At 42.4% G+C, this 22,890-nt stretch overlaps 2 protein-coding genes across 8 annotated transcripts in view; both read left to right on the top strand.

Moving 5' to 3' along the window:
• The window catches only part of Crebrf (CREB3 regulatory factor), a 65,680-nt gene extending 55,812 nt beyond the window's left edge, over positions 1-9,868 (top strand). For 5 of the 7 annotated variants that reach the window (XM_040748415.1, XM_021223550.2, XM_040748416.1 and 2 more), the window contains one exon: positions 189-5,513. In XM_040748415.1, coding sequence (XP_040604349.1) covers positions 189-304 — 116 coding nt within the window. In that variant the 3' untranslated portion in view covers positions 305-5,513. Of the gene's footprint in view, positions 1-188; positions 5,514-9,738 lie in introns of those variants that run through there. The other 2 variants (XM_040748413.1, XM_040748412.1) reach the window with 2 other exon arrangements.
• A 14-nt stretch (positions 9,869-9,882) lies between these two features.
• Bnip1 (BCL2 interacting protein 1) lies at positions 9,883-21,566 on the top strand. The gene is made up of 6 exons (XM_005087003.4): positions 9,883-10,013; positions 12,324-12,416; positions 15,571-15,662; positions 18,593-18,694; positions 19,841-19,959; positions 20,964-21,566. The coding sequence occupies exons 1-6, from the start codon at positions 9,930-9,932 to the stop codon at positions 21,158-21,160; spliced, it is 687 nt and encodes a 228-aa protein (XP_005087060.1). The 5' UTR covers positions 9,883-9,929; the 3' UTR covers positions 21,161-21,566.
• The last annotated feature ends 1,324 nt before the right edge of the window (positions 21,567-22,890 follow it).

The following is a 22,890-nucleotide window of genomic DNA, read 5'->3' as shown; positions in this document are numbered from 1 at the left end:
GCTGAGTGTCATCTACCACTTTAAAATGCTTCATGACTCTTGGTGTGGTTTTCTTAGGAAACAAAGTCTGCCATGTAGGATGGTTTTCTGAGCTGCTGCAGCAAGTAGTGGAGTGTTTTAGACTTCTTCCCTGTCCTTTATGTCCTCTCCATTTTTTTATCTTAAAGTGTGTCTTTTATTCTCTTCAGGTCTCCCAGTCGCTGGGCAAACCTCAGAATTTGTTAACCAAGTGTTAGGGAAGACTGCTGAAGGCAACCCCACTGGAGGCCTTGTAGGACTAAGGATACCAGCATCAAAAGTGTAATCAGCCTCATTGGACCACTGGTCAGAAATGTCTGTTTTTGTCACGTTATTCATTGTAAATTTTCATTCTGTTTTGCATGTCAATTAGCATTATGTAAACATTTATAATTAGGTTACATTGTTTTAAGAACTTGTAGCATAAGTGAAGCATGATCCAAAATACTTGATTATTGCATTTTCAGAGCATAAACCAGTGATCCTGCTGCTGGCATTAGAAAGGTAGCTCACATGCTAAGTAAATGTGAGGTACAGATTGTAAACATCTGTTAAAACATTTTGGAGGAGTGAATATATTACTATAATGCTAAGTATTAAGGTGGGTTTATGCTCTGAACCACACAGAAATCCCGAGGAAGCATTTTTTTCGGAGTCCATTTAGAATGTTTTTAGAATGACTGCTTTTTTTGTTCTAATTTTTCACAGCCATTAATCTCACTTGTACATGGCGCACCTAGCACTCATGTGTGTACCATGTTTAGATGTTTATTTTTAGAACTCAATATGATATATATAAATATATATATAATTGTGCAAGTAAGAAAAAAGCATATTCTTTGTGCCTTGTATTTTGGGGAAATTCTAAAACTGGTAATATTTTGTATGATGAAAACCCTAATGAGGAAAAACAAGATACATATAGATGAGAAAATTATGGGGTTTAAATGTCTTTTTGTTCCAACTCTTTTTCAAAAAATTTGAATGTATATAGGACTATGTTGAAATGTAGATATATGCCACAGAGTCTGTGTATTGTATAAAAAAAACAAAACAAAAAACAAAAAAAGATGGCTCTAGAAAACTTCTATTTCGGTACTTGACCGGAAGAAAATACTTGCACATTATTGCGATTGTTTTATTTTTTCTACCAAAGACAAATGCAACTGGTATGGCAGACTGCCAGTCTAAGTAAAGTTTTGCACAGCTTACATGATACTGTATGAATGTATAAAAAAAAGAGAAAAATTTAAAGGTCAGGGTTAGGGATCTTACTCAACTGTGAATTTTATTTCTGTTTGGGTCCAATTATCTACAGAAGGAGCATCCATACATACAAATATTATTTTGCTGTTCCTCTAGTTTGCTTCCATAGTAGATAAGTTGGTGGCCATTTAGGTATCTTTTATTTCTGCACTTATTATAGTAAATTTTAATATATTTCATATTAGTAAGCTATTGATAAAATACTTTTTGACTCTGAAAATTAAAGTTTATTTAGCTTATTGTAGTATACTTCCACCAAACAACCAAAATACAGATTATTTTTATTGTATTATGTATATATATATAAAGAAAAAAGCTAAAATATCTAATACTTTAGTTGCCACTTTTCCAATTGATGTATTATTGTGCATGTAATATTTTCAAAGATCAACACAAGCTTAAAACAAATTTATAAATTTTTATATTTTTGTACAGGTATTTTCTTCAAACTTACATGTGACTTATCTTCTGTAGTTTCTAGAATTGAGAAACATGAACACGTTTAGTTTTTAGGTGCTCTTCTTTGCTCACGTAAGCGGCCGTATTAGTCAGTGTTTAACTGTGCTCAAGCTTTACCTCTTGATGAGAAACTCCTATGTCAAGGTAGCGTTATAACCTCCTGCAGGTCCTGCCATCTGTCTTTCTTGATGGTTTTATCTCAAATCTTGTGTTTGAAACTATGAAAACGTATGGCTTAAAAACGTAAAAGTTTTTCTAGAAGAAAACCCTGAAATTTCAGACATAGTTGCTGTCTCTCCATTACCTAGTGATAGAACTAAACTGGTTGTCCTTGGTCCTCACAGTAGTTCCTTTTCCTGTCTCTCCCTCCTCCCCATTTATAAACTATAGCACATGAAGGTTCAATTCTAGAACACAGTAACAATCCAAAAATGTGTCTTACTTGCCTCTTTGACATCATGGAACATAAGAAACCAAGAAATGTCTTGACTTGCTAGCTGTGACAAGGCTGTTGTATGTTTGGTGGAAATGTACCTGTTAGTGCACTCACCCTAACAGACAATGAGCTCACATCTCATAGTTAATAGAATTCAGGTTTTTACTTTTTAGATGGGAGAAAGCAAAGCATAGGTTCACAAATGGAAGTATGTGAGGTTCTGACAGTGTATATCTGATAAATTGAAAGTTCCAGAATATGGCAGTTTTGAAGTCAAGTGAATATCACTTCAGGATAGTGATTCAGTTGGTGAAGTTTATAAAATTGCCCCTTTATAGCTGCCCTGTTAGGAATTCTGGTTTTTTGATACTCTTTTCTTGTCTGCAAACCAGAATTTGATTTTTTGGTCTTGCATTTCAAAAGACTTTGAATCTGTTTAGTAGATTCCATACCCGTGCATTTCAGTGTTTTATATGTACTACTTAAGTTAAATAGTTGAAAGCCTTTAAATAGTTGAGCTTTTTAATGTTGACACTTTATTTTGTACCTATTTATATACGTATGTATATCTTAGAAAAGCACTTTGTTATAAAATTGCATTTTATATGATTCCTGCCATTTGCTGCTAAACCTGGGCTGGTCAGAGCGCTGCAGCGATACTTGATCTAAATAAAAAACCTGGCAGTAAAATGTAGAGTGCAAGTTAAATCCTCTTGCTGTTTAAGATGACATAGGCAAGCTGTGCAGCTTTACATTTTAACCAGGGGACTCTGTGGCATTTAAAACCGTCTAGAAATGGTTGTACTTTTTAATGCCAGTAATGATCTGCTTCCTTCATTGTTGTTAAAGTACCTAATACCTAGTGTATCACAGACAGTTCTCACAAGTTCATAAAAACCCCAGAAGTTGTACATGTTCTGTTTTTTAAAATCGTGGCATGTATTTTGGGTGGAAGCCATTAGAGTGAGAGCTGTCTAAAAGTTTTCTGTGTTCATACATGGTATACAGATAGCTCATGAAGTCCAGAACCTTCCCAAGTGAAGGCATTGTGAATTCTCCTCAGATAAACCCATTGTTCCAAAAGCAACCATAAACTGACTCCAGTACTACTACAGTAAAAAAGTAACAATGAACCTTCTGCTTCCTGGTTTCAGATACACTGGATTCTTTAGTCTGTGCCCACATGAGAGCACGCTGCTGGGCTGCTCCTGTTAAGGTCGTGTGTGTTTTTCTGTCAGTGTGGTTGCTTGCTGTACTGTACCTCGTATAGGTTCTTGTCCTTTCCACGTCCGTCATGAGAGACTTGGGTGTGGCTTGATCTTGTGCCTTACTTGTACACTTAATGAAACATCTTCATTCCCTCCTGCTTCCCAAACCTTAACTTTGTCCTTTTTGTAAGAGAATCAGAGCTATTCCAGAAGCATCATGAAGGATTTCAGATGGGCATGGTTCCATAGTTCCCTCTTTTTGTAGTTTTTTTATACTTGTATGAGAGACCAGTTTTGAATGATCTTTGAGTAATCTTACTACATCCCTTCTCTGACTTTTGTGAAGTTATCATGCATCTCTCTGATGCTTGACTTCATTTGCTTCTTAGCAAGAGTCTGCATTATAGAAAGGTGCGTTCATTTCATCTGATTGAAAGTGACTATTTTGTTTTCCAGAGCTTTTTAGGAGAAGAGTACCCATTTTGTTTGTTTTTACAACAGATGACAAGTCTCTTTAAAAGAAACAGAAGTACAGTACTTTTGAAATACAATGCTATTGGTATGAATTTCATTTTTATATATAATATTCATACAATTATCTGATGTTTGCCTTCATTAATAAAGCTGTTAGTTTATTCACCAAAATGTCAAAAATGGATGTGCTTTTCTTTATCCCATACATTAAAATAATATTTTAGCTGCTAAGTTTTAGTTAACTTCCTAAGAAATGAATTCAAGTTGCCTTCAGCAAGAATTAACAAAACTTATGTTCCCTTTCTTTATATAGTCTTCCTAAAATTCTGTTCAACTACTTTCTAATTAATTGTGTGACAGAATGTTAGCATCTCTCCAAATCTTGAAACTTGAATTTTGAGAATGCATTGAATTTCAGTGTTAATGGAAAAGGTCTCAACTATGTTTCTAGTGGAGTCTTGTGGAATACCATTTCCCATGGAACTGCGACCACTTGCACAACTTTGCACAGAACTGCAGTCTTGTTCTTCCCTGGATCGTGACAAATGAGTTTCATACAGTGCCGTAATACTTGTGGATTCTTGCATGATCTTTGTCATCTTAATAAGGGCATTATGAGAAGATAACTTCATGGTTTTGGTTTTTGTCTTTTTTTTTGTATTTCAGACACAGTGGGATGTAACAATGAATGTCAGATGTAGGGATGGTGGTTTCCTTTTAAGGAATAAAGGTGTTGGGGGAATGTAATGAAAATGTACTACTGAGAGTTACACACTTCCATAGGCAAGTGGGATTATGTGTTGAAACATAGTCCCCATTTTTAGTAAACTAAAATAGAATTGACACCTAGGAACTGCACTATTCCAAATTGCCATTTTGTTTTGAAGAGACTTTTGGGGGTGGTATCAAGGTAACAGAACCTCACAGCTACTTCCAGATAGTATTTTAGAGTTGAAGACTCAGTGATTAGTGAAGAGCACTAAGATTTATGTCTCCGTGTGCCAAGTGGGAACCTGGCTTGCCTCTTCCATTACAGTGTAAACACCTGGTGTAGTTGACTCAGTTCCGGGTGCCAGGAATGGGACTGATTCTGTGTCTTGCCCTTTGCCCTTTGTTTTTTTCCAGAACTAAATAACAACACTGTGTGTGTGTACTGTATTGGCCTTTCCACCACATGTTTTACGACACTGTACTCCACTGCCTGCTATTGTCTTCTTGCCGTAGAGTCTGTCCCATACATAGCATAGCATTTGTGGTTCAGTAACTCTGGAGTTGCCAACACAGAAAGGCAAGAATACAAAGTGTTTGTTCTGTGGTTTGGCAGCCTTTTCAAATAGTTGCGCTTAGGATCCTGTCTGTGATATGATCATAAATATTCCATAGTTTGGTTCTCCCACCCCCAGCTGGAGCTGTGACACTTTATTGGATTCAGTCTTGTCTCTTGTATCTTGTTCACGCATGAGCTGTTTAAAAATGACTCAACGTTGGTTAATAGTCGTGCAGTTCTCCTTTCAGGAGAAGGCCATGCACAGGTTGCTTTGTTTTCTGTCACCCTCTAACCTGTCAGCACTTGTAGTCAGACACAGAATCATCAGTGTATGCAGCACCCTTTGTAATTTAAAATAAAAAATATGAAAAGAAAAGGTTTTGAATCGTTTGCCTCATATTTTGTCTTTTCTCCTTTCTGTTGCCTGCAACACAGAAGCCATCCATTCCTCAGGACAAACTGTCCCTAAGAAGTCTCCAGCTACACAGAGCAGGGGAGCCAACTGTGTTGTCTCTTTGGGCATACAGAGAACTAAGGGTTATTGACACTGTAGCTGGGCTTTTAGTATTTCAGTGAAATTTAGGTATACCATAAAATTATTTGATAGAAATATTTGCTTTCTTTGTAAACAATAGTTTATACTTAATTTGTCTTTGGTAATTTGGACAGGGAATTTCTTCAAGGAAAACAAATTATCAAAACACTTCAAGCTAGGGGAGCTGTGTGCCTAAGGCCTACACCAAGGGGCCCTGACTGGGTGAAAGGGGCATAGGAATGGATGTTCTTCAGCAGGAAGCATCTGTTGAGAACCTATTCTCTCAGGATGTGTGAGTAGGTGCTGGGTTATAGAGTGATTGAAGAGACCGCCACAAAATCAGTTCACCAAGGGGAATGGCATGTGGGCAGGATGGCAGAAAACACAAGAAAAGTTGAAGATATGGCATCTATGGGGATGTTAAAGAAGGGATGAGAGCTGCAGGGCATGCAGGTATGTTAAAATGTCAGGCAAGCATGAGGACCTTATTTCAATTCCCAGCACTCAGATGAACAGCAGGGTCTGGTATGGACACTTCTATCCAGCCAGGGAGACAAGTAGATCCCTGGGGCCCACAGCCCAGCATGGCCTACTTGGAAACTACTGAGAGACCCCATCCCTGAAAAGGACAGCACCTAAGGAATGACAGCTGAAGGTTACTTGACTTTTTATCCCCTCTATTTGAGTTAAAAAAAAAAAAAAAGGCCAAGTAAAGTAGATGTGATTTCCCATGGGGTGATTGTTGTTCAAGATTTGCCTCTCCCAGTGTTGGGAACTCTGAGGAGCCAAGGGAGCTAGGTCAGTGCAGTCTTTAGGGAACAAAGTCTTCCACGATATCATCAATGAGATACATCAGCTGGCGAATTCTTAAGCTATAGTGCAATGAAGAATTTGAAAGAAAAACATTAATTAGGAAGTGCTGTCCTTATTCAGCTAGAAGATTGGGAATTCTTAGGTATGGAGGTGGTACTCCATAAACCTTCTAGTTGTTGTTCTGTTTAAGAGTACTCAGCTACTAATATCAGGCCCAGTGAGGCTGATAGCCTTGTCCTTCCACAGAAGAGTCCAACAGTTCTCAGATGTAGGTACTAGCCCTACATCCAGCCCATGGTAATAGAGGTTCAGCACACTCCAGTCTGCTTGATGCTCTGAGGACAATTCCTGCTCATCTCAAATGAGCCAGGCCAAATCATGAGCAATATTTAGGAGAGTGCCCATGTCAGAAGGAAGTAACGTGCTTAGAATATGAGGGTCAGAAAGATCCAAAGCCCAGTCAGTGTAGTCAACAAAGACAGTTCCTGAATGGAAGGAGTAAAGTAGGGTTGGAAGACTCATGAGAGGGTGTGTGGGTGGGTGGGTACCAGGCTGTGCACTTGCCTGTCCCCTAGGAGATAGCCTCTGGCTCAGGGTGCAGGGTTGGGTTAACTAGTTGGAACAAAGTATCACATAAAGTAGACATGGAGAACTGCTTACTCTAGCTTCTGCAGACTGCTGATTGTGCAGGAATTCCCAGCAAGAAGGATGGAAGGCAAGGGTTCAAAGGCTGGAAATCCATCCAGTACTGTCTTTAAGGTTTCTCCTGTGTCCTAAATGGAGAGGTTTACTCAGAACATTACAGTGATTTGAATGTCAATCTATTTCTTTAAAAGTTTTTAATCTTAAAATGGTATTTGGAATGAAGAACAGAAAATGTACAAAATTGAAAGAAGAGTTTACAGTGAAGATTGCTGAAGACATTTGAATGAATTAGAATACACACCAGGCTCCAAAACAAGACCTGTCAACTGAAAGTTACTGGCTCTGAGTCACATTAAATATGTGATACCATCTTAACAAAATAACCCAAAGTGTGTGAAAATTGTGGGGGAAAAGTAGCTGAAATATGTTGGGGTTTAGAGAGAATAAATCAAGTAGTTAATCCAATCATACAGAAGACTCCATATAAAAACTGCCATTTAGTGTGTGAATGCACAGGCAAGTAGATTAGAATAGTGAGTTTAGAAATGTATGAACAAACAGCACAGTTGATATGAAATCCAGAACTAAGATTAAAAAAAAAGTTGGGCCCTTCTCTAGTGTTGGAGCCACTGAGTAACCTAGAAAATGTCAAGTTAGTTCTGGATCTCACACTATAAGCCAATATATGTTTCAAATGGGTAAAGATATAGGTGTTTAAAAAAACAAACGTAAGTACTAGAAGGGAATGTGAACAATCTTAAATTCTTGAGGAGTGGGAAGGATTTTTTTTAACATAGTCCTAAGTCCAGGAGTCATAAAACTCTACCAGTGCTATGTGAAACTGAAATTTTAAGTCATCTTTGAGCTAAAAAGTACCATAGGCAAAGTCAGAATTCTGCAAAATTTACAACCAGAATACTAATAACAGAAAGGGCACCTAAAAACTAATGCAGAATAATGACCCAGTAGAAAAGTGAGCAAAGTAAATATATCTTTGAAACATTCCTAGTCTTTCTTGTTCATTATGAGAGATGCAAAATAAAGACATTTTGAGAAACAGACCAAATGGTAAGGATCCCAGTGTCAGCACACCATGCTGGTGAGCTAGAGGAAATGGGTATTTCTGTCATTTTGCTGTTGCATTTGTAAACCGATACACCCACTATGAAGAGGATTCTTTTTCGATTTTGTTTTTTTTGAGACAGGGCCTCAGACTCTAGTCCTGGCTAGCCAGGAACTCACTATGTAGACCAGGCTGGCCTAGAACTCACAGAGATCTGCCTGCCTCTGCCTCCTGAGTGCTGGAATAATGGTGTGTGCCACCACACCCAAATAGAAAAGAATTATTAAAGCAAGTCTGACAACTTCAGTGGTGAACATATGTAATTACAGCACTTGGGAGTTTGAGACAAGAAGACCAAGAGTTCAAGGCTGTCCTTGTCTACACAGACAGTTGGAAACCATTGTGGGCTACATGAGACCCTGCCTCTGAAAAGCCAAGATAAAATGCATACATCCTTTTACATATTCAATTTTTTTCTGTCCTCCTTCCCACTTCCTATAACCAAACTAATCAAGTTGACTATGCAAGTGAAACACTGAACAGTAAATGCTTGCACATACATACTCCCATTATGTTGCTTAGTAATACGTGGATAGCAACTAGAAGCCATTGAGTTCAATGCCACATTATAGCAACTAGAAGCCATTGAGTTCAATGCCACATTATCAACACTGCCGCATTTCATGTGGTACCTCATTTCACCCTCAAGGCATCCTTGGCAGTGATGCTACTGATGATCATATTAGCTTCTGAGAAAACTAGAGCAGGGTTGATGATGTACAGACCTGGAATCCAGGCCGTTCTTACTTGCAGTGAGGTGTTCAGCACCTTTTAGAAAATGGTGCAAGGTGCTGTAGGAACATAGGCAACTGTGGAGGCTGACTTATACTACACCACCTAGGAGGCTGTGTGTGCAGTTTGAGAAAAACATTTTTAAAGAGGGAACCCACACCCCAAGGCTACAGAGCCTGGGGAATCCCTGAAGGTGGGGGAAAGGGAAGGGAAAGTGGTCAGTGGTCTTGAAGATTTACTAAGAAGCAATAATTTTAAAAAGCACTACCCTTGAGGTTTGCACTGACATTGTTTCTATCAAAAATCACATGACTCAATCAGAATCACTCCTGCAAGATACTTGTAATCCTGTTCTACACAAAGAGCAACATCAGAGTCATAGAAATGTGTAAGAAAGGCAATGTAGGTTCTGTGTATGAGAAAGCCCTGGAATCATGCTTGTACTGATGGAGATGCTCCAGTGACCTGCATAAATTCTATACCTTTACAAATTTTTGTGTCTTACTCTATAATTCATACTTACTGTAAAAATTTTGTATTAACCTAATTGGTACTTTTTTGTTCCTATGCAAAATGTCATTAAAGTAATTGGTGCCAGAAAGATGGAAAGTGACAACTGTTGAGCGGATTTTTTGTTGTTGTTCTGAAAGTTACTGGGGTCAGAACCCGAGGCAACGGTGGTGTGCCAGGCAAGCCCATCACCAAATGAGCTGTTTTCCAACCCTCATGACTCTTCATAATTACTTTCACTTTTCCGTTTAGTAGGAGCAGACGAGAGGGGCTGTCCGTGTTCCACGTGTCAAAGAAAATCCCAGGTCTGGACTGGCAACCTGGTTTGCTCTGCACTAAGTCTCCCGGCGGCGCCACATTAAGAAAAATACGGAAGGCGAGCCGGCGTCACTCGAACACGATAAAGTTTGGCCACCGCTGCTCGCCGTAGCCGCGTTTCCAACATGGCGGCTCCCCAGGACGTCCACGTCCGAATCTGTAACCAGGAGATTGTCAAATTCGACCTAGAGGTGAAGGCGCTTATCCAGGTACAGATTCTTAGCCCCACGCCGGACTCTCGCTAACCGCCTTGGCGTTCTCTGGTACCTTCTCGCTCAGCTCAACTTCCCAGGCAGGCGTCCCTGCTCCAAGCGGATTCCTCAGGCTCCATTCGGTCGGGTCCCTGGGGATCACTGACTTTCAGCGCTTTTCTTGTGCGTACTGTTGGTTCGCCCGCCTCTGAGGTATCCCCACGTCCCTCTCCTGTCCCCTGGCAATACAGCAGAGGTTCGGAGCTAGCCTGCTCACCCGCTGTCTCGGCGGTACCTCCGCCCTGCCGCCTCTCCTATCTCCTCCCACACCCTCCCCGTGTTAGGGGCCCTGAGGGTAACCCAAGGCCACCTGGCACGGGAGTCACTGGCCGAAGCTAACGTAACCTGGACCGTGGTTGTAATTTTTTTTTTTTGAGTGAAGAAATCTAATGGAGTGTAAAGTTCTGTGTCAAAAGGCAGGCAGTGCCGATACTAGGACCTGGACGGGGAAAGCCAGCCAAGGATTTTAGAGCTTACGACGGGGAAATGAGGCGCTTATCTGGAAGCAGGTGTAAGTCGGAGACGGTAGTGCAAGAAAGTTAACATAGCTAAGAGTAGGGAATGTGGAAATGGTTCCTCAATTTAGAAAAAAACTGAAAATGGTTTATTACAAAGTAAATATATGCTTAAAAATATAAACTTGGTCTCTGATTAAAAAAAAAACAAACAACTGAAGAAACTCGCAATACAATCTGACAGCGAGAGAAGAAAGGATGGGGGTGTGGCTCTGCTGATGAATGCTTGCCTAGCTTGCACTGGGCTTCCTTCCCAGTGCTGCGTATATGGGCTGTGGTTGCTAGGATACACGCATGAGCTCCTGTCAAAAAGGGGTGAGGAAGTAGTACTCTCTGATAGACCAGATGCGCACCATACCACATTAGTACTTTATCCTATGCCGCGACGAAGTATGATTTTAAGAATAGACAAGAGAATAAGTGAAAAAACTTGGTGCAAACCTTAAATCTCTCAAACTTCAGTGATGGCCCAGTGTCTGGCCCAATTCTAGAAAGATAAACAAGAATTGGGTTTATACAAATGAAATTACCAGGGGCTGGGGGTATATGTAGCTCGGTGTAGAGTTAAATTTAGCTTTCGGTCCTCGGAATGCATCAATAAATACATGTACTTACATAAAACAAAGCTGCTAGTGTGTTGGTGCTAGCACTTGGAAAGCAGAGGTAGGAGAATCATGCATCTGAGGCCAACATGGAGTACATAGATCCTGTCTCAAAAACAAAAAACAGACCGCATCCAAAATTTAAAAAAAGAAAAGGTACGTTTTCATATTCGGATTGCTAGGTCTCTTTTGTGACCCATGGTTTTGGATTCTTGTGGTTACTATTAAGTAAGCATAACCCCATACATATGCATTCTTATGGTCTTCCAGCCATTCTTCTAAGCATTTTATGCAAAGAAATATGACTCTGAGGTAGGTCAGATGAAGAATTGGAAGCACAGCTTTTCAAGATTGCACTAATAAGTTGTAACCAGGATTTGAATATAATAGCCCAAGTCTAGAACCTGCATTAAATCTTGGCTCTAGTGATTTTGATTTCTCTCCAGAAGCAAATTCTCAATATCTTTAAACATTATGACTTGCAACAGACAGATGGTTTGTAAAATCAGACTAAGTTGCTTTTGTTATATGTTACCATGGATTTAGGCACTGGGATTTTAGAGTTGTAGAGTATCTCTTAGATGCTCATTTTCTTCCCCAGACAGGGTTTCTCTGTGTAATCATCCTGACTATCCTGACTCACTTTGGCTAGCCTCAAACTCACTGAGGTCCACCTGCCTCTGCCTCCTGAGTGCTAGGATTAAAGATTTTGTGCTACCACTGCCCAGCTTTAGATGTTCATTCTTCATGAACATTAAGCTGCTTAAGCCTTTCATAGTGGCTGGATAATGCTTTGTAAAAATTTTAAGTCAAGGTTGAGTTTAGCTAGCTACTTATTTATCTACACACATATAATTGTGTGTGTGTGTGTGTGTGTGTGTGTGTTGCTAGGATGAAACCCAGGACCTCAAGCATATGCAAATACTGTACACTGAACTGTACATGCAGACTACTTTTATGTATTCTGCTCAGTGTTAATTTTAAGAGGCATGAGGAAACCGAAAGTGATGTTTTTGCTTTTGTGCAAAGGAGAACAGCAGTGAGCAGGAGGAGGTGAAGCTAGACCAACCTTAGTTGTGGGCTAAATCAGCTTTCTCCCTGTATATGTCATTGACTGAAGAAAGGCCCCTCATCTCTTCCTTGTCTTATAGGATATTCGAGATTGTTCTGGACCCTTAAGTGAGCTCACTGAACTGAATACTAAGGTGAAAGAAAAGTTTCAACAGTTACGATGCAGGATACAGGTAAGTGAGGCTCCAAACCTTTGTTACCTAAGGGCAGGTAGCCAGGGTGAGAGCTCTGGCCTAGAATAGCCTTTGCTTGAGAGTTGACCAGATTCTTCACATGCTACCTGGGTAAACATTGTTACCTTGAGGGTAAACGGACTAACAAAGATTGGAACCTGTGCACTCATTCCCTGCCTGAGTCTGTCACCAACATGTCCTGGGTGTTTTCCATGCTATCATTTTTTGAAGTAACTCCCTTATGGTTTCTAGAGTCACAGTTTACATCATATCACACCTGACTTTAACTATAGTGCAACTGCTGTCTCAAAACACAAGAGAATGAGAAGTAACCATGTGAGTAGTAGAACCATCCATTGCTGTGCCCTCAGGGACTGGTACTACGAATCTGCCCATCACTGCGTGGGGCTAGAATCACCTAGTTTTGCTGCATGTAGTAAATGACGTTGTTCCAAAACTATCCTTCAATTCTTCGATTGCTTAGCAGATACAGTCTCTTCCAAAGCTGGTGGGAAATTAGCAGGTTGACAACTTCGAGAGCGCTTCTTGTTCCCTTCCTGGGGGATTTTCCAGGGCAGTTTCAAATATAGGTGATTTCTGCATTTGGAGCTGACTTTAGAATTTCAGTACTTAGTGATCACCATCTCCAGCACTGCTTCCTCCATCTGAACTTTTGAAAAATATTGCTTCCTGTGTGTGTGTGTGTGTGTGTGTGTGTGTGTGTGTGTGTGTGTGTGTGTGTGTGTGTGCGTGCGCGCCCACAGCTGTTAGTCTCTGTTGTGTGTCTTGGTACTGTTCTTTATTTGTTCTCTGTACCACTATTTCAAATAGCTCTGATTTGCTACTTACATGTCTTGCCAGAGTTTGTCTTCTTAAAGATTACAGATATATTTTTGCAGTGTCTTCTCTTTCTGGGCATGAACATGCCATAGCATTAAATCTCTAGGCTTACCTGTCTCTGAAGGACCTGCACTTAAACAGCCTTCCAGCCTTCTTATATAGTTGTAATTTTTTTCTAGCCATTTCTTTACCAACAGGCATTCATTTGGGCTGCTTCCCTGTTTTGATTCTTAGAGCTAATTTGTTTTCTTAAAATGCCTTTCTTCAATTCTCCTTCTCCAACTTTTTTTTTTTTTTTTTTTTTTTTTTTTTGGTTTTACGAGACAGGGTTTCTCTGTATTATTTTGGAGGCTGTCGGTCCAGCCTGGCCTCGAACTCACAGAGATCCGCCTGCCTCTGCCTCCCGAGTGCTGGGATTACAGGCACGAGTCACCACCACCCAGCCAATTCTCCAACTTTTAACTACCACTGTTGCATAAGTATCTTGTGTTCTTACCTGGCATTTCTTTCCTTTCCTAGTTTTAAGTAAATATCTTCACCAGTACATTTACACATTTATTATGCTGCTGCTCTTGGTTACAGCCTCTCTTTAGATGACATCTACCAAGGTGAAAGGTCAGTGAATGACTAGCCCCATCCTAGCTCTTGTCTGCATTTCCTCAGTTTTATATGCTCTGTGTATACCTGGAAACACTTAAAAGCACTTAAGTGAATGTCTCTTTTGTGTGTTTCAACAAGGTTGTGATTGAGTGGAAAAGAAGTGGCTTATGTCTTCTGAATATGCTGCTTCCTACATAGATGGTATTTTTGCATTTGTGTTTCTTCAGCTGGAATGTGAGAGTAACAGTACATCTTCCATTTCTCCAGAGATGTCAGGTTCTCTGTGACGACTTCCAAGCAGCGTCTTCTAAGGAAATTGCACGCATCCCCTTCTCTCTGACACCGTTCTTCCTTTCAGTGACCCATTGACAGGCAGAAGAGATCAATGTAGCAGAAAATAGACCACAAGTCACCTTGTGCAGTGACTGCATTGAAGGGAATGGGGATTCTAAACAAAAACTTAAGTTATATACCTGGTGACATTTGCACACCCCCTTCCGTTTTTTTCTCTTGAGACAGTGTCTCACTATATAGCTCTGGGTACAGTAAAAATCACTAAGTAGACCAGGCTGGCCTTGAACTCACAGAAATCCAGCTGCCTCTGCTTCAAGTGCTGGGATTAAAGGCATGTGCAATCATGCCTAAGTACTCTTTTTTTCAATTCATAGTCCGTTTTGCTTTTTTTCTGCCTTAGCAATATTTGAGGGGCGTAAACCTGGAAGTCATTTCTGAGCTGTTGAAATGATGCATAGATACACATGCTCGTTTCAAACCAGCATATGGAAATTTATATAGAAATGAGTAGATTGTTATCTGGATAAACTAATATGTTGATGTTTTAGCTCTATGGATTGCTTGAAAGTGGAACTAAAAATAGGACTTGAGGCATGAGGTGTTGTGGCATCTTTACAGTGTGTGTGACAACTCCATTATCTCAGATTCTTAGGCCTGGTGCTGTTGGTCATGTCTGCATCCTTTGCTCATGATAGACTCTTTTCTCTTTTCCTTGGTATTTGGCTAGTTTGAATCATGGGCATATGCCTCTCCTGGAGCATCTGCAGCCTTCTCCAGGGCACATCTCTCAGTCTCCAGGGATGGTCACAAGTCTGGGGACATTGTTTATGTTAATTTATCTTCTGTTCAGTTCTCAAACCACTCAGGAAAGATAAATCATCCCTCTACCCAAAGTCCATAGCACACCACTTGCCAGCCCCCTCAAAACCAAAGCAAAATAAACCAGACAAGTGTCTGTGTCTGCTCTGCTGATGAGTGGACATCCCCAGACTGGAAGCTTCTGCCGGTCCTGGGTTTGTGATGCTTTTAGTTCTGCTTCAGCCTCTGTTACGTTCACAAGCAAGTTCAAACCCTCAAAGCTCTGTTGGAGTAGGTACAGAAATGGGCAATGTTTGGAAACATGTAATAGTGGGCTCTTGCCCCCCTCCTCATTATTTCAAGCAGTCTCAAGGCTGTAGGAATGGCAACCCCGGCTCCAGCCAGGGCAGCATTCTAGAGCTGCCCACTCCAGCACCCTGTCCAGCTCACCTTTGGACTGCCAATGCTTCCTTCTCTTTCTTGTAAATTCGCCTGTGCATTTGGTTGTTTGGGACATGCTCTCTCTCACACCCAAGTCTGTGGTAGAAGATGCTTCAATAGCTTGTGTGTGCCCCTTCTAGAAACAGAAGCACTCTGACTAACAGCTGTTTTCCCCTCCAAGGACCTGGAGCAGTCAGCAAGGGAGCAAGACAAGGAGTCGGAGAAACAGCTTCTACTTCAGGAAGTGGAGAACCACAAAAAGCAGATGCTCAGGTAGGCAGGGTAGCCTATGGCCATCCCTGCTGGCTTGCTGGCTGGCTGGCCATGAGGCTTGTACACGTATTTGTCTAATAAGCCTAGCTTAATGATGATGTAGTGGTGTCATTAACACACACAGGCTGGAAGTTCTCTAGATCTGTAGTTATGGAGGAGGGAAGGGGGACAAGTAGAGTCTGCATGGACATTTGAAGCTGGTATGTTTATAGTGCTCACAGTGTTTATATGTTTTCAGAATTAACCCTCTGCTGTACTGTATATATTCATGTATCTTAAAATTTTGTAGGTGTGGGAACTGTGTGTGGGGTCGGTCCTTTTCTGACATTTTGGGAAACCTAGGAATGGAACTCCGCTCATCAGGCCTGCACACAAGCACCTCTACCCTCTGAGCCATCTCGATGGCCCTGGTTCTGTTGTTTATTTTTGAGACAGGGTCTTTCGTCTTCCAAGTTGCCCTCAAACTCAACATGTAGCTGAGGATGACCTTGGATTTCTGATCCTCCTGCTTCTACTTCCCAGCTGCTGGGTTTCAGGCATGTGCCACCACCTGTTTATGTGGTGCTGAGAATCAAAGCAAGGGTTTTGTGCATGCTAGGCAAGCCTGCACCAATGCAACTACACCTCACATCCACTTTTTATATAGTTGAAAACAGAAATTACTTTTCAAGGCAAGAGAGATGACTCAGCAGTTTCAAATGTGTACTGCCCCTCTAGAGGACCTGAGTTCAGTTCCTAGCACCCATGTTAGATGACTTACAACTGCCTATAACTCTAACTCCAGTGGGGTCTGATCTCACACTTACTCACACACGCATATGTGCGTACAATTAAAATAATAAAATTAAACTTTTAAGAACATAATTACTTTTATAATACAGTGTAAATTTTATTCAAGAATAATTAGTATGAGGGAAGCTCATTGAAAGTGAGCCTACTTACTGAAGATGGACCAAAGTTTAGCTTTCAATGTGGCATCATCTGAATGAATGATGCACAGAAATGTAAGTTTATGCTAGAATTGAGATTTTGATGACATTGCAGCTGGGTGCTAATCTTTGATTATAAAGCAGTATATGCCATTTCTTAGTCTCTAAACCAGGGGGAAAAACTGTTTTTTTTTTTTTTCCAAGACAGGGTTTCTCTGTGGCTTTGGAGGCTGTCCTGGGACTTGCTCTGGAGACCAGGGTGGCCTCGAACTCACAGAGATCTGCCTGCTTCTGCCTCCCGAGTGCTGGGATTAGAGGTGTGCGCCACCAACACCTGGCAACTTTTTTTTTTTAACATTGTCTGACAACATGAATCAGGTTGTACTTTTGTACTATAGTCCAAAAGGGTCTTGTTATTGCAAACACACCTTTCTCAGCCTCATGGTGTTCAAGGCCATCTCAGTAGTTTCTGCTATGTCAGAATTCCATACGTTTCCCTTGTTACAACTGTTTGCTTGTGGTTTCACTTCTGAGTTGAGTTTCTCTCCAGCTGTAGGCTCGCCAACAGCAGCTGTGTGAATAACACTCAGCTGTTAAGAGCGACTGACAAAGACATGGGAGTGAGAGGTGCACGAGGCTCATTGGCGATGGCTTTTTATGTCCCCAAGGGTTCTCAGATTGTAAGCATGAACTCACTGGGAGTGTGTGTGCATGTTGTGGTAAGTTGCACCAAACACTGTCAGTTTAGTGTGGGCTTAAAACAAAGCATGGCTGTTCCTGGTGTGGTGTTAAAGGTTTGAGGAAAGAAAGCAGGGAATTCATGTTGGAGCAGCAGATATGTTTATCAGGTTACCAGGTTTGCCAAGCTATATAGTATTTGCTTACTTTCTTCCCTAATAAATGTGAGCTCCTTGAAGACCAGGCACTCAGCTCTGTACCCCTGGGCCTTGCAGAATACTGTTGTGAACTTTTGAAGATGTAACTGTTTGAAAAGGTGTGGAATGGACTAGGAGGTGCTGTGCAGCATCTGAGAGGCCCCCCTGAAGAGCACCTTTAGTCCCAGCACTTGGGAGACAGAGACAGGAGGATCTCTGTGAGTTCAAGGCCAAGCCTGGTTTACACATCGAGTTCCAGGACACTCAGGGCTATGCAGAGAAACCCCGTCTTAAAAAAAAAAAAGGTGGAAGGAGAAAGTCAGCTCCACAAAATTGTTCTCTGACCAACCGCCGCACATGTGCTGTGGCATGCACCCTCACCCCAATCATACACACCTAATTTTTTTAATTTAAAGAAATTAATTAGTTAAGCACTAAGTTCTAGTATTTTGTGTGTCGGGGCTTAGCACAGTTGATTTGAGCTGCTGTGTGAGAGTTCCAGAGCATGGGTTTGATTGTTAGAAGGATATGGTTGGCTTTTCTTGTTTGACAGTGAAAAATGGATTGTTGATCTCAAGTGTTGCTTACACTCGAGCCATCATTTACAAAGGAGTAGGTGGAGAATATGAATAAATTACACCAATCAGGGTGCCCTTTGATATTTTTAGTGTCTGTGACTGGTGTCAAATAGACAAAAAATAGCGAGTCTCAGAGGAATGTTGGTTCTTGGGATTTTAACCCCCCTAACAGCCACTGCAGGAGGGATAAATGGTGGTTCCAGTACTAGGTATGGAGGAGGAATGCTAGGTCATGGTTCTCAAAGACAACACCCAGACACTTGTCAGGCAGTAAAGCCATTGTGGGTCTGTGTCTAGTAGAGGCCATTTCCCTGGTCTCCCAACTGCCTAGCAGGAGAGGGATAGTGACAGACCATTCTGGAAACATCTTCCAGAGGTTCAACAGAGAAATGTTAGGACCTATGCTAAAGTAGTTACCAGGGCTACCAAGAAGAGGAAGTGGAGAAAGATGAGGTTGAACTCTGAGTCATACCTGGGAGGGTGGACTGGTTAGGCCAAGCAACCTGTAGACACCACCAGAACCTTATGTGTGACCCTTCTTCTTCCAGCAACCAGACCTCATGGCGGAAAGCTAATCTTACCTGCAAAATTGCCATCGACAACCTGGAAAAAGCAGAACTTATGCAGGGAGGAGACCTCCTAAGGCAAAGGTATCTTCCTTTCGTCCCTTTGGGCTCTGATAACACATCTAAGCCCCATGTGAGGTGGCCTTTGTGTTTTCATAATGTTTGTACTTTATGTTAATGCATAAGTATTTTTTTTTTCTATTTTGACAGTGGGTCTCATACATCCTCATCTGGTCTCAAACTTGCTGTGTAGCTAAGGATAGCCTTGAACTTCAGATCTCACAGGTGTGCACCTCCACACCAAGTTTGCAGTTCTGGAAACCCACCCAAGGGCTTTGTGCATACTAGGCAAGCACTCTACCAACCAATTGTGTTACATCCCCAACCCAGACTAAAATTGGTTTTTGGTTTGGGGATTTTGTTTGTTTTTTGTAGTAGTAGGAGTTGAACCTAGGGCCTCATGCATGAAGGGCAAATGCTCTACCACTGAGCTAACTCCCAGTCCTCCCTGACAATTTTTAAGACTCTTCTTTTAACTGTGCATGCATAATATCTAGGTTATTAACCAGTCCTGTTAGTGTGTTGGCATTTCTGCCTTTTCAGTATCGTATGATGATGCATCACGGCAGGATTTCATCTGGTTCCTTGAACAAGTTCTCTAGGAGTGAATGAGCTAAGTCTCTTTGTACTTAGTGAAAATTGGTTTACAGACGGCCGCATGCATGGTTTCCATTCCTCCCAGCAGGGCTTGAGAACGTGGGCTCAGCATACATCCTTAGCCACACTGATGTTTTAGGAATGTGCAAGCTAGCAGTAGTAGCCCATGCCTTTAATCCCAGCATGTGGGAGGCAGAGGCAGATGGATCCTTGTGAACTAGTCCAGCCTGGTCTACAGAGCCGGTTCCAGGACAGCCATGGCTGCAAAGTGAGACCCTATCTTGAATAAAACAAAAAAGAAGAAAGAAATGTATGCTAGGTGACTGTGTGGTACATACTTGTAATCCTAGCGTTCACAGGAGGGGGGGGGGAGCTGAGGTGAGGACATTCTGCCCTATTGGCAAGGCTGAGCTATATTATGAGACCCCATCTCAAAGCACAAACAGAAAGTGCACTAGTGTGATAGGTTAAAATGGTGCTTTTTTTGGGGGGGGGGGGTTTACCAGACAGGGAAAATGGTGCTTTTTATAAGCTAGGCTTTTGCTGTTATTGTTCCTTCCTCTGAACTTTCAGGAAAACTACCAAAGAGAGTTTGGCACAGACATCCAGCACCATCACAGAGAGCCTCATGGGGATCAGCAGGATGATGTCACAGCAGGTGCAGCAGAGTGAAGAGGCTATGCAGACTCTAGGTAAGGAGTAGAAGCTACACCAGAAGCCACACTCAAACTGTGTCTCAGTACTAGCAAGACAGTTTGGTCCTTTGTGTGTGTGGTGGTGATGGTGGGGGTGGACGCCGCTCTTCCTCTCCTTCAGCTGTGCAGCTGTGCTGACATGCTTCATGCCATCACTGCTTCCCTAAGGAAGCATTGCTAGACTCATGTGAAAAACAGAAATAGCCCGTCTCTCTGGAGATGGTGCCTGTCAGCGATCCTTCAAGGGGTTCAGGAGTCTGGTTTTTAGCACTGACTCATGGGCTTAGTATTGCCAGGCAGGTTTGGGAATTGAGACCACTGGCAAGACCATTACTGTGAGTTCCTTTTAAATGTCCTAGCCGGAGGCCACAGAGGAGGCTGTTTGGGACTGCCACATTCTTGCCAAGTGCCTTCCCACCATGGCGCCTTTGTAGAGAATTTCTTCCTCTAGGGCCCTTCAGTTGTAGGAAACAGAAAAGGAGTTTGTTCCTTGTAAGATTTCACATGTCAACCAAGGGAGACGGTGAGGTTTGGTAAATCCTTGAACCTCCCACCTTGCTTTCATGGCTGTCACAGCCACCTTGTTTCATCTCTGCCCTTACTCCATCCTCTGTCTAGTCCACACGTATCCATGAAAACAGCTCAAGACATCCAAAGCTAATGACAAGGGGGCTGGAGAGATGGCTTGGTGGTTAAAAGCAAGTACTGCTCCTGAAGAGGACCCAAGTTCAGTACCCTCATGTGCCTAGACCCACACAGATATGCCCATAACTCACAATAATAAAACTAAATCTCACCTGCCCTGCTCAGGCTCTGGTCAAGTTCAGTACCCTCATGTGCCTAGACCCACACAGATATGCCCATAACTCACAATAATAAAACTAAATCTCAGCTGCCCGGCTCAGGCTCTGGTCTTGTTGACAGTCAGATGGCCCAGCATACTGAGCTCTTCTTTGTCCAGGTGGCACAGTCTGAATCAGGCCCCTCCTCTTCTGTTGCAGTCAGCTCTTCACGGACTCTCCTGGATGCAAATGAAGAGTTTAAGTCCATGTCGGGGACCATCCAGCTGGGCCGGAAGCTCATCACGAAATACAACCGCCGGGAACTGACAGACAAACTTCTCATCTTCCTTGCCCTGGCCCTGTTCCTTGCTACAGTCCTTTATATTGTGAAGAAGCGCCTGTTTCCATTCCTGTGAGAGAGAGCTGCCAGCTATGCCCTTTGCACTTCAGTCAGGCTGGGCTCTCAAGGACTGGCCCGGCCACCAAACTGGGCTGCTCCTCCCTCAGGTTTTCTCTTGTTGCTCGGGGCAGCCAGTGGAGGGAAACACAGCAGCCCAGTTTCCTGCAAGAAGCTGCTTGGAAAGGGCAAGTGGAATGGAGGAAAATGAAGCCTTCTGGACAAAGGCGCTCCACGTTCACTCAGCTGCCCAGCACTGTGGCCGCCACAGGGAACATTTCAACTCTGGGATTTGATGCATCTCCTCCCTCCATGTCCTGAGGCGTAAATGCTAGATCTAGTGGAGAGAAGAGAGAAGAGGAGCCTGTGGGTGAGCAGGTGATGACAGCTCATGGCTGTTCCCTGAATAAACCTCATTTATTTAATGGAGTGATAAATGCTTAATTTTACAAGATATCCCTCTGGGAATGTCCATACTTCATCGTGTCCTAACTCCTAGGACATGAGCTTAGATTATTCATTCCACAAGAAATTACTGATGCCAGAAAGAATACTTGCTGCTTTTTCAGAAGACCGGGCTTCATTTCCTAGTACCCACTTGGGGGCTCCCAACCACCTCTAACTCGAATTCCAAGGGATCTGATGCTCTCTATAGGCGCCAAGCAGGCACATAATGCACTTATACACATACAAGCAAATACTCATATGCATTCTTTTTTCTTAATTTATTGAAGGCAAGTGAGATAGGCACTTGCCAATAACTCTGATGATCTGAGTTCCTTCCGCAGGTCCCACAGGTGGAAGGAGAAAACCAGCTCCAGGTAGTTGTGCAGCTGTGGCATGTGTGTGTCCCCGCATGCACACAAATAAATAAAAAAGGAAATTAAAGAAGTGTGGAACAGCTGCCACAGGCTGATTCCTAGACATTGCCAGACATTACACACATACTTGTAAAGCTTGCACGCTCCATCCAGCAGCAACAGAAGTGAGATGTCAGCATGAGGGACTACAAACAGCCGCCGCTGGAGCAGCACACACCAGCATCTGAAAGTGCTGAGAGCTTTTCTCCTACCAGCCCGGCAGGGTCTGGGGCAGCATGGTGACTGAGGAGCTTGCTGACTCCCTTCTCTCTGAGGTCCAGGCTAAATGTGAGAAGCCAGTGCTCTGATGCCCAGCTCTGCCCAGTTCTCTCTGCTCCAGGTACAGGCTCCCAGCCCTGGAGGTGCCAGTGTCCCTCATGCTGTCAGCTTGGCTGGTCTTGTTCTTGAAGTTTTTCTTGCACCTTTCACAGCCCTGGAGGACCTGAAAGGCAGAGAGTAAGTGAGGAGCATAGGCCTGGAACTGGCGCTCAAACGTGCAAACCACATCGTCCCAAGCAAATCGCCTTCTGTTGCTCTGTCAGCTTCCCCATCCACACAATGGAAGTGGTAATGCACATAGGTCCAGTTTGAATGAAAGGGAAATACAGAGTAGCAATGTAGCTCCTTCCTTACTGAGCCTGCATCCAGCTTCACAGATGCTGGGAACTCTGAACCTGGAGGGGTCCTACAACAGCAGCAGAAGGCCTTCCCTGCTGCCAGGGAAAGAGTTCTGTTTAGGAACAGATCATCTTGGAACCAAGTATGTGGCATTGACTATATACCAGACTGACTTACTGAGTACACTGTAAATAGAAAGCTGTTTGTGTGTGTGTGTGTCACAGTGGATGATGGAAACTACCACCCCAGCAGTACTGAATCCTACACACTA

The sequence above is a fragment of the Mesocricetus auratus genome, unplaced genomic scaffold, assembly GCF_017639785.1.
Source record: "Mesocricetus auratus isolate SY011 unplaced genomic scaffold, BCM_Maur_2.0 Super-Scaffold_100007, whole genome shotgun sequence".
NCBI lineage: Eukaryota > Metazoa > Chordata > Mammalia > Rodentia > Cricetidae > Mesocricetus > Mesocricetus auratus.
Note: the sequence above shows the minus strand (reverse complement) of the source record. Positions and strands in the feature narration are given on the sequence as shown.

Coding starts and splice junctions, on each gene's coding strand:
- Bnip1 (XM_005087003.4), top strand. CDS start 9,930: ATGGCGGCTCCCCAGGACGTCCACGTCCGAATCTGTAACCAGGAGATT. Junction 15,663..18,592: donor CACAAAAAGCAGATGCTCAG/GTAGGCAGGGTA, acceptor TTCTTCTTCCAG/CAACCAGACCTCATGGCGGA. Junction 19,960..20,963: donor AGAGGCTATGCAGACTCTAG/GTAAGGAGTAGA, acceptor CTTCTGTTGCAG/TCAGCTCTTCACGGACTCTC.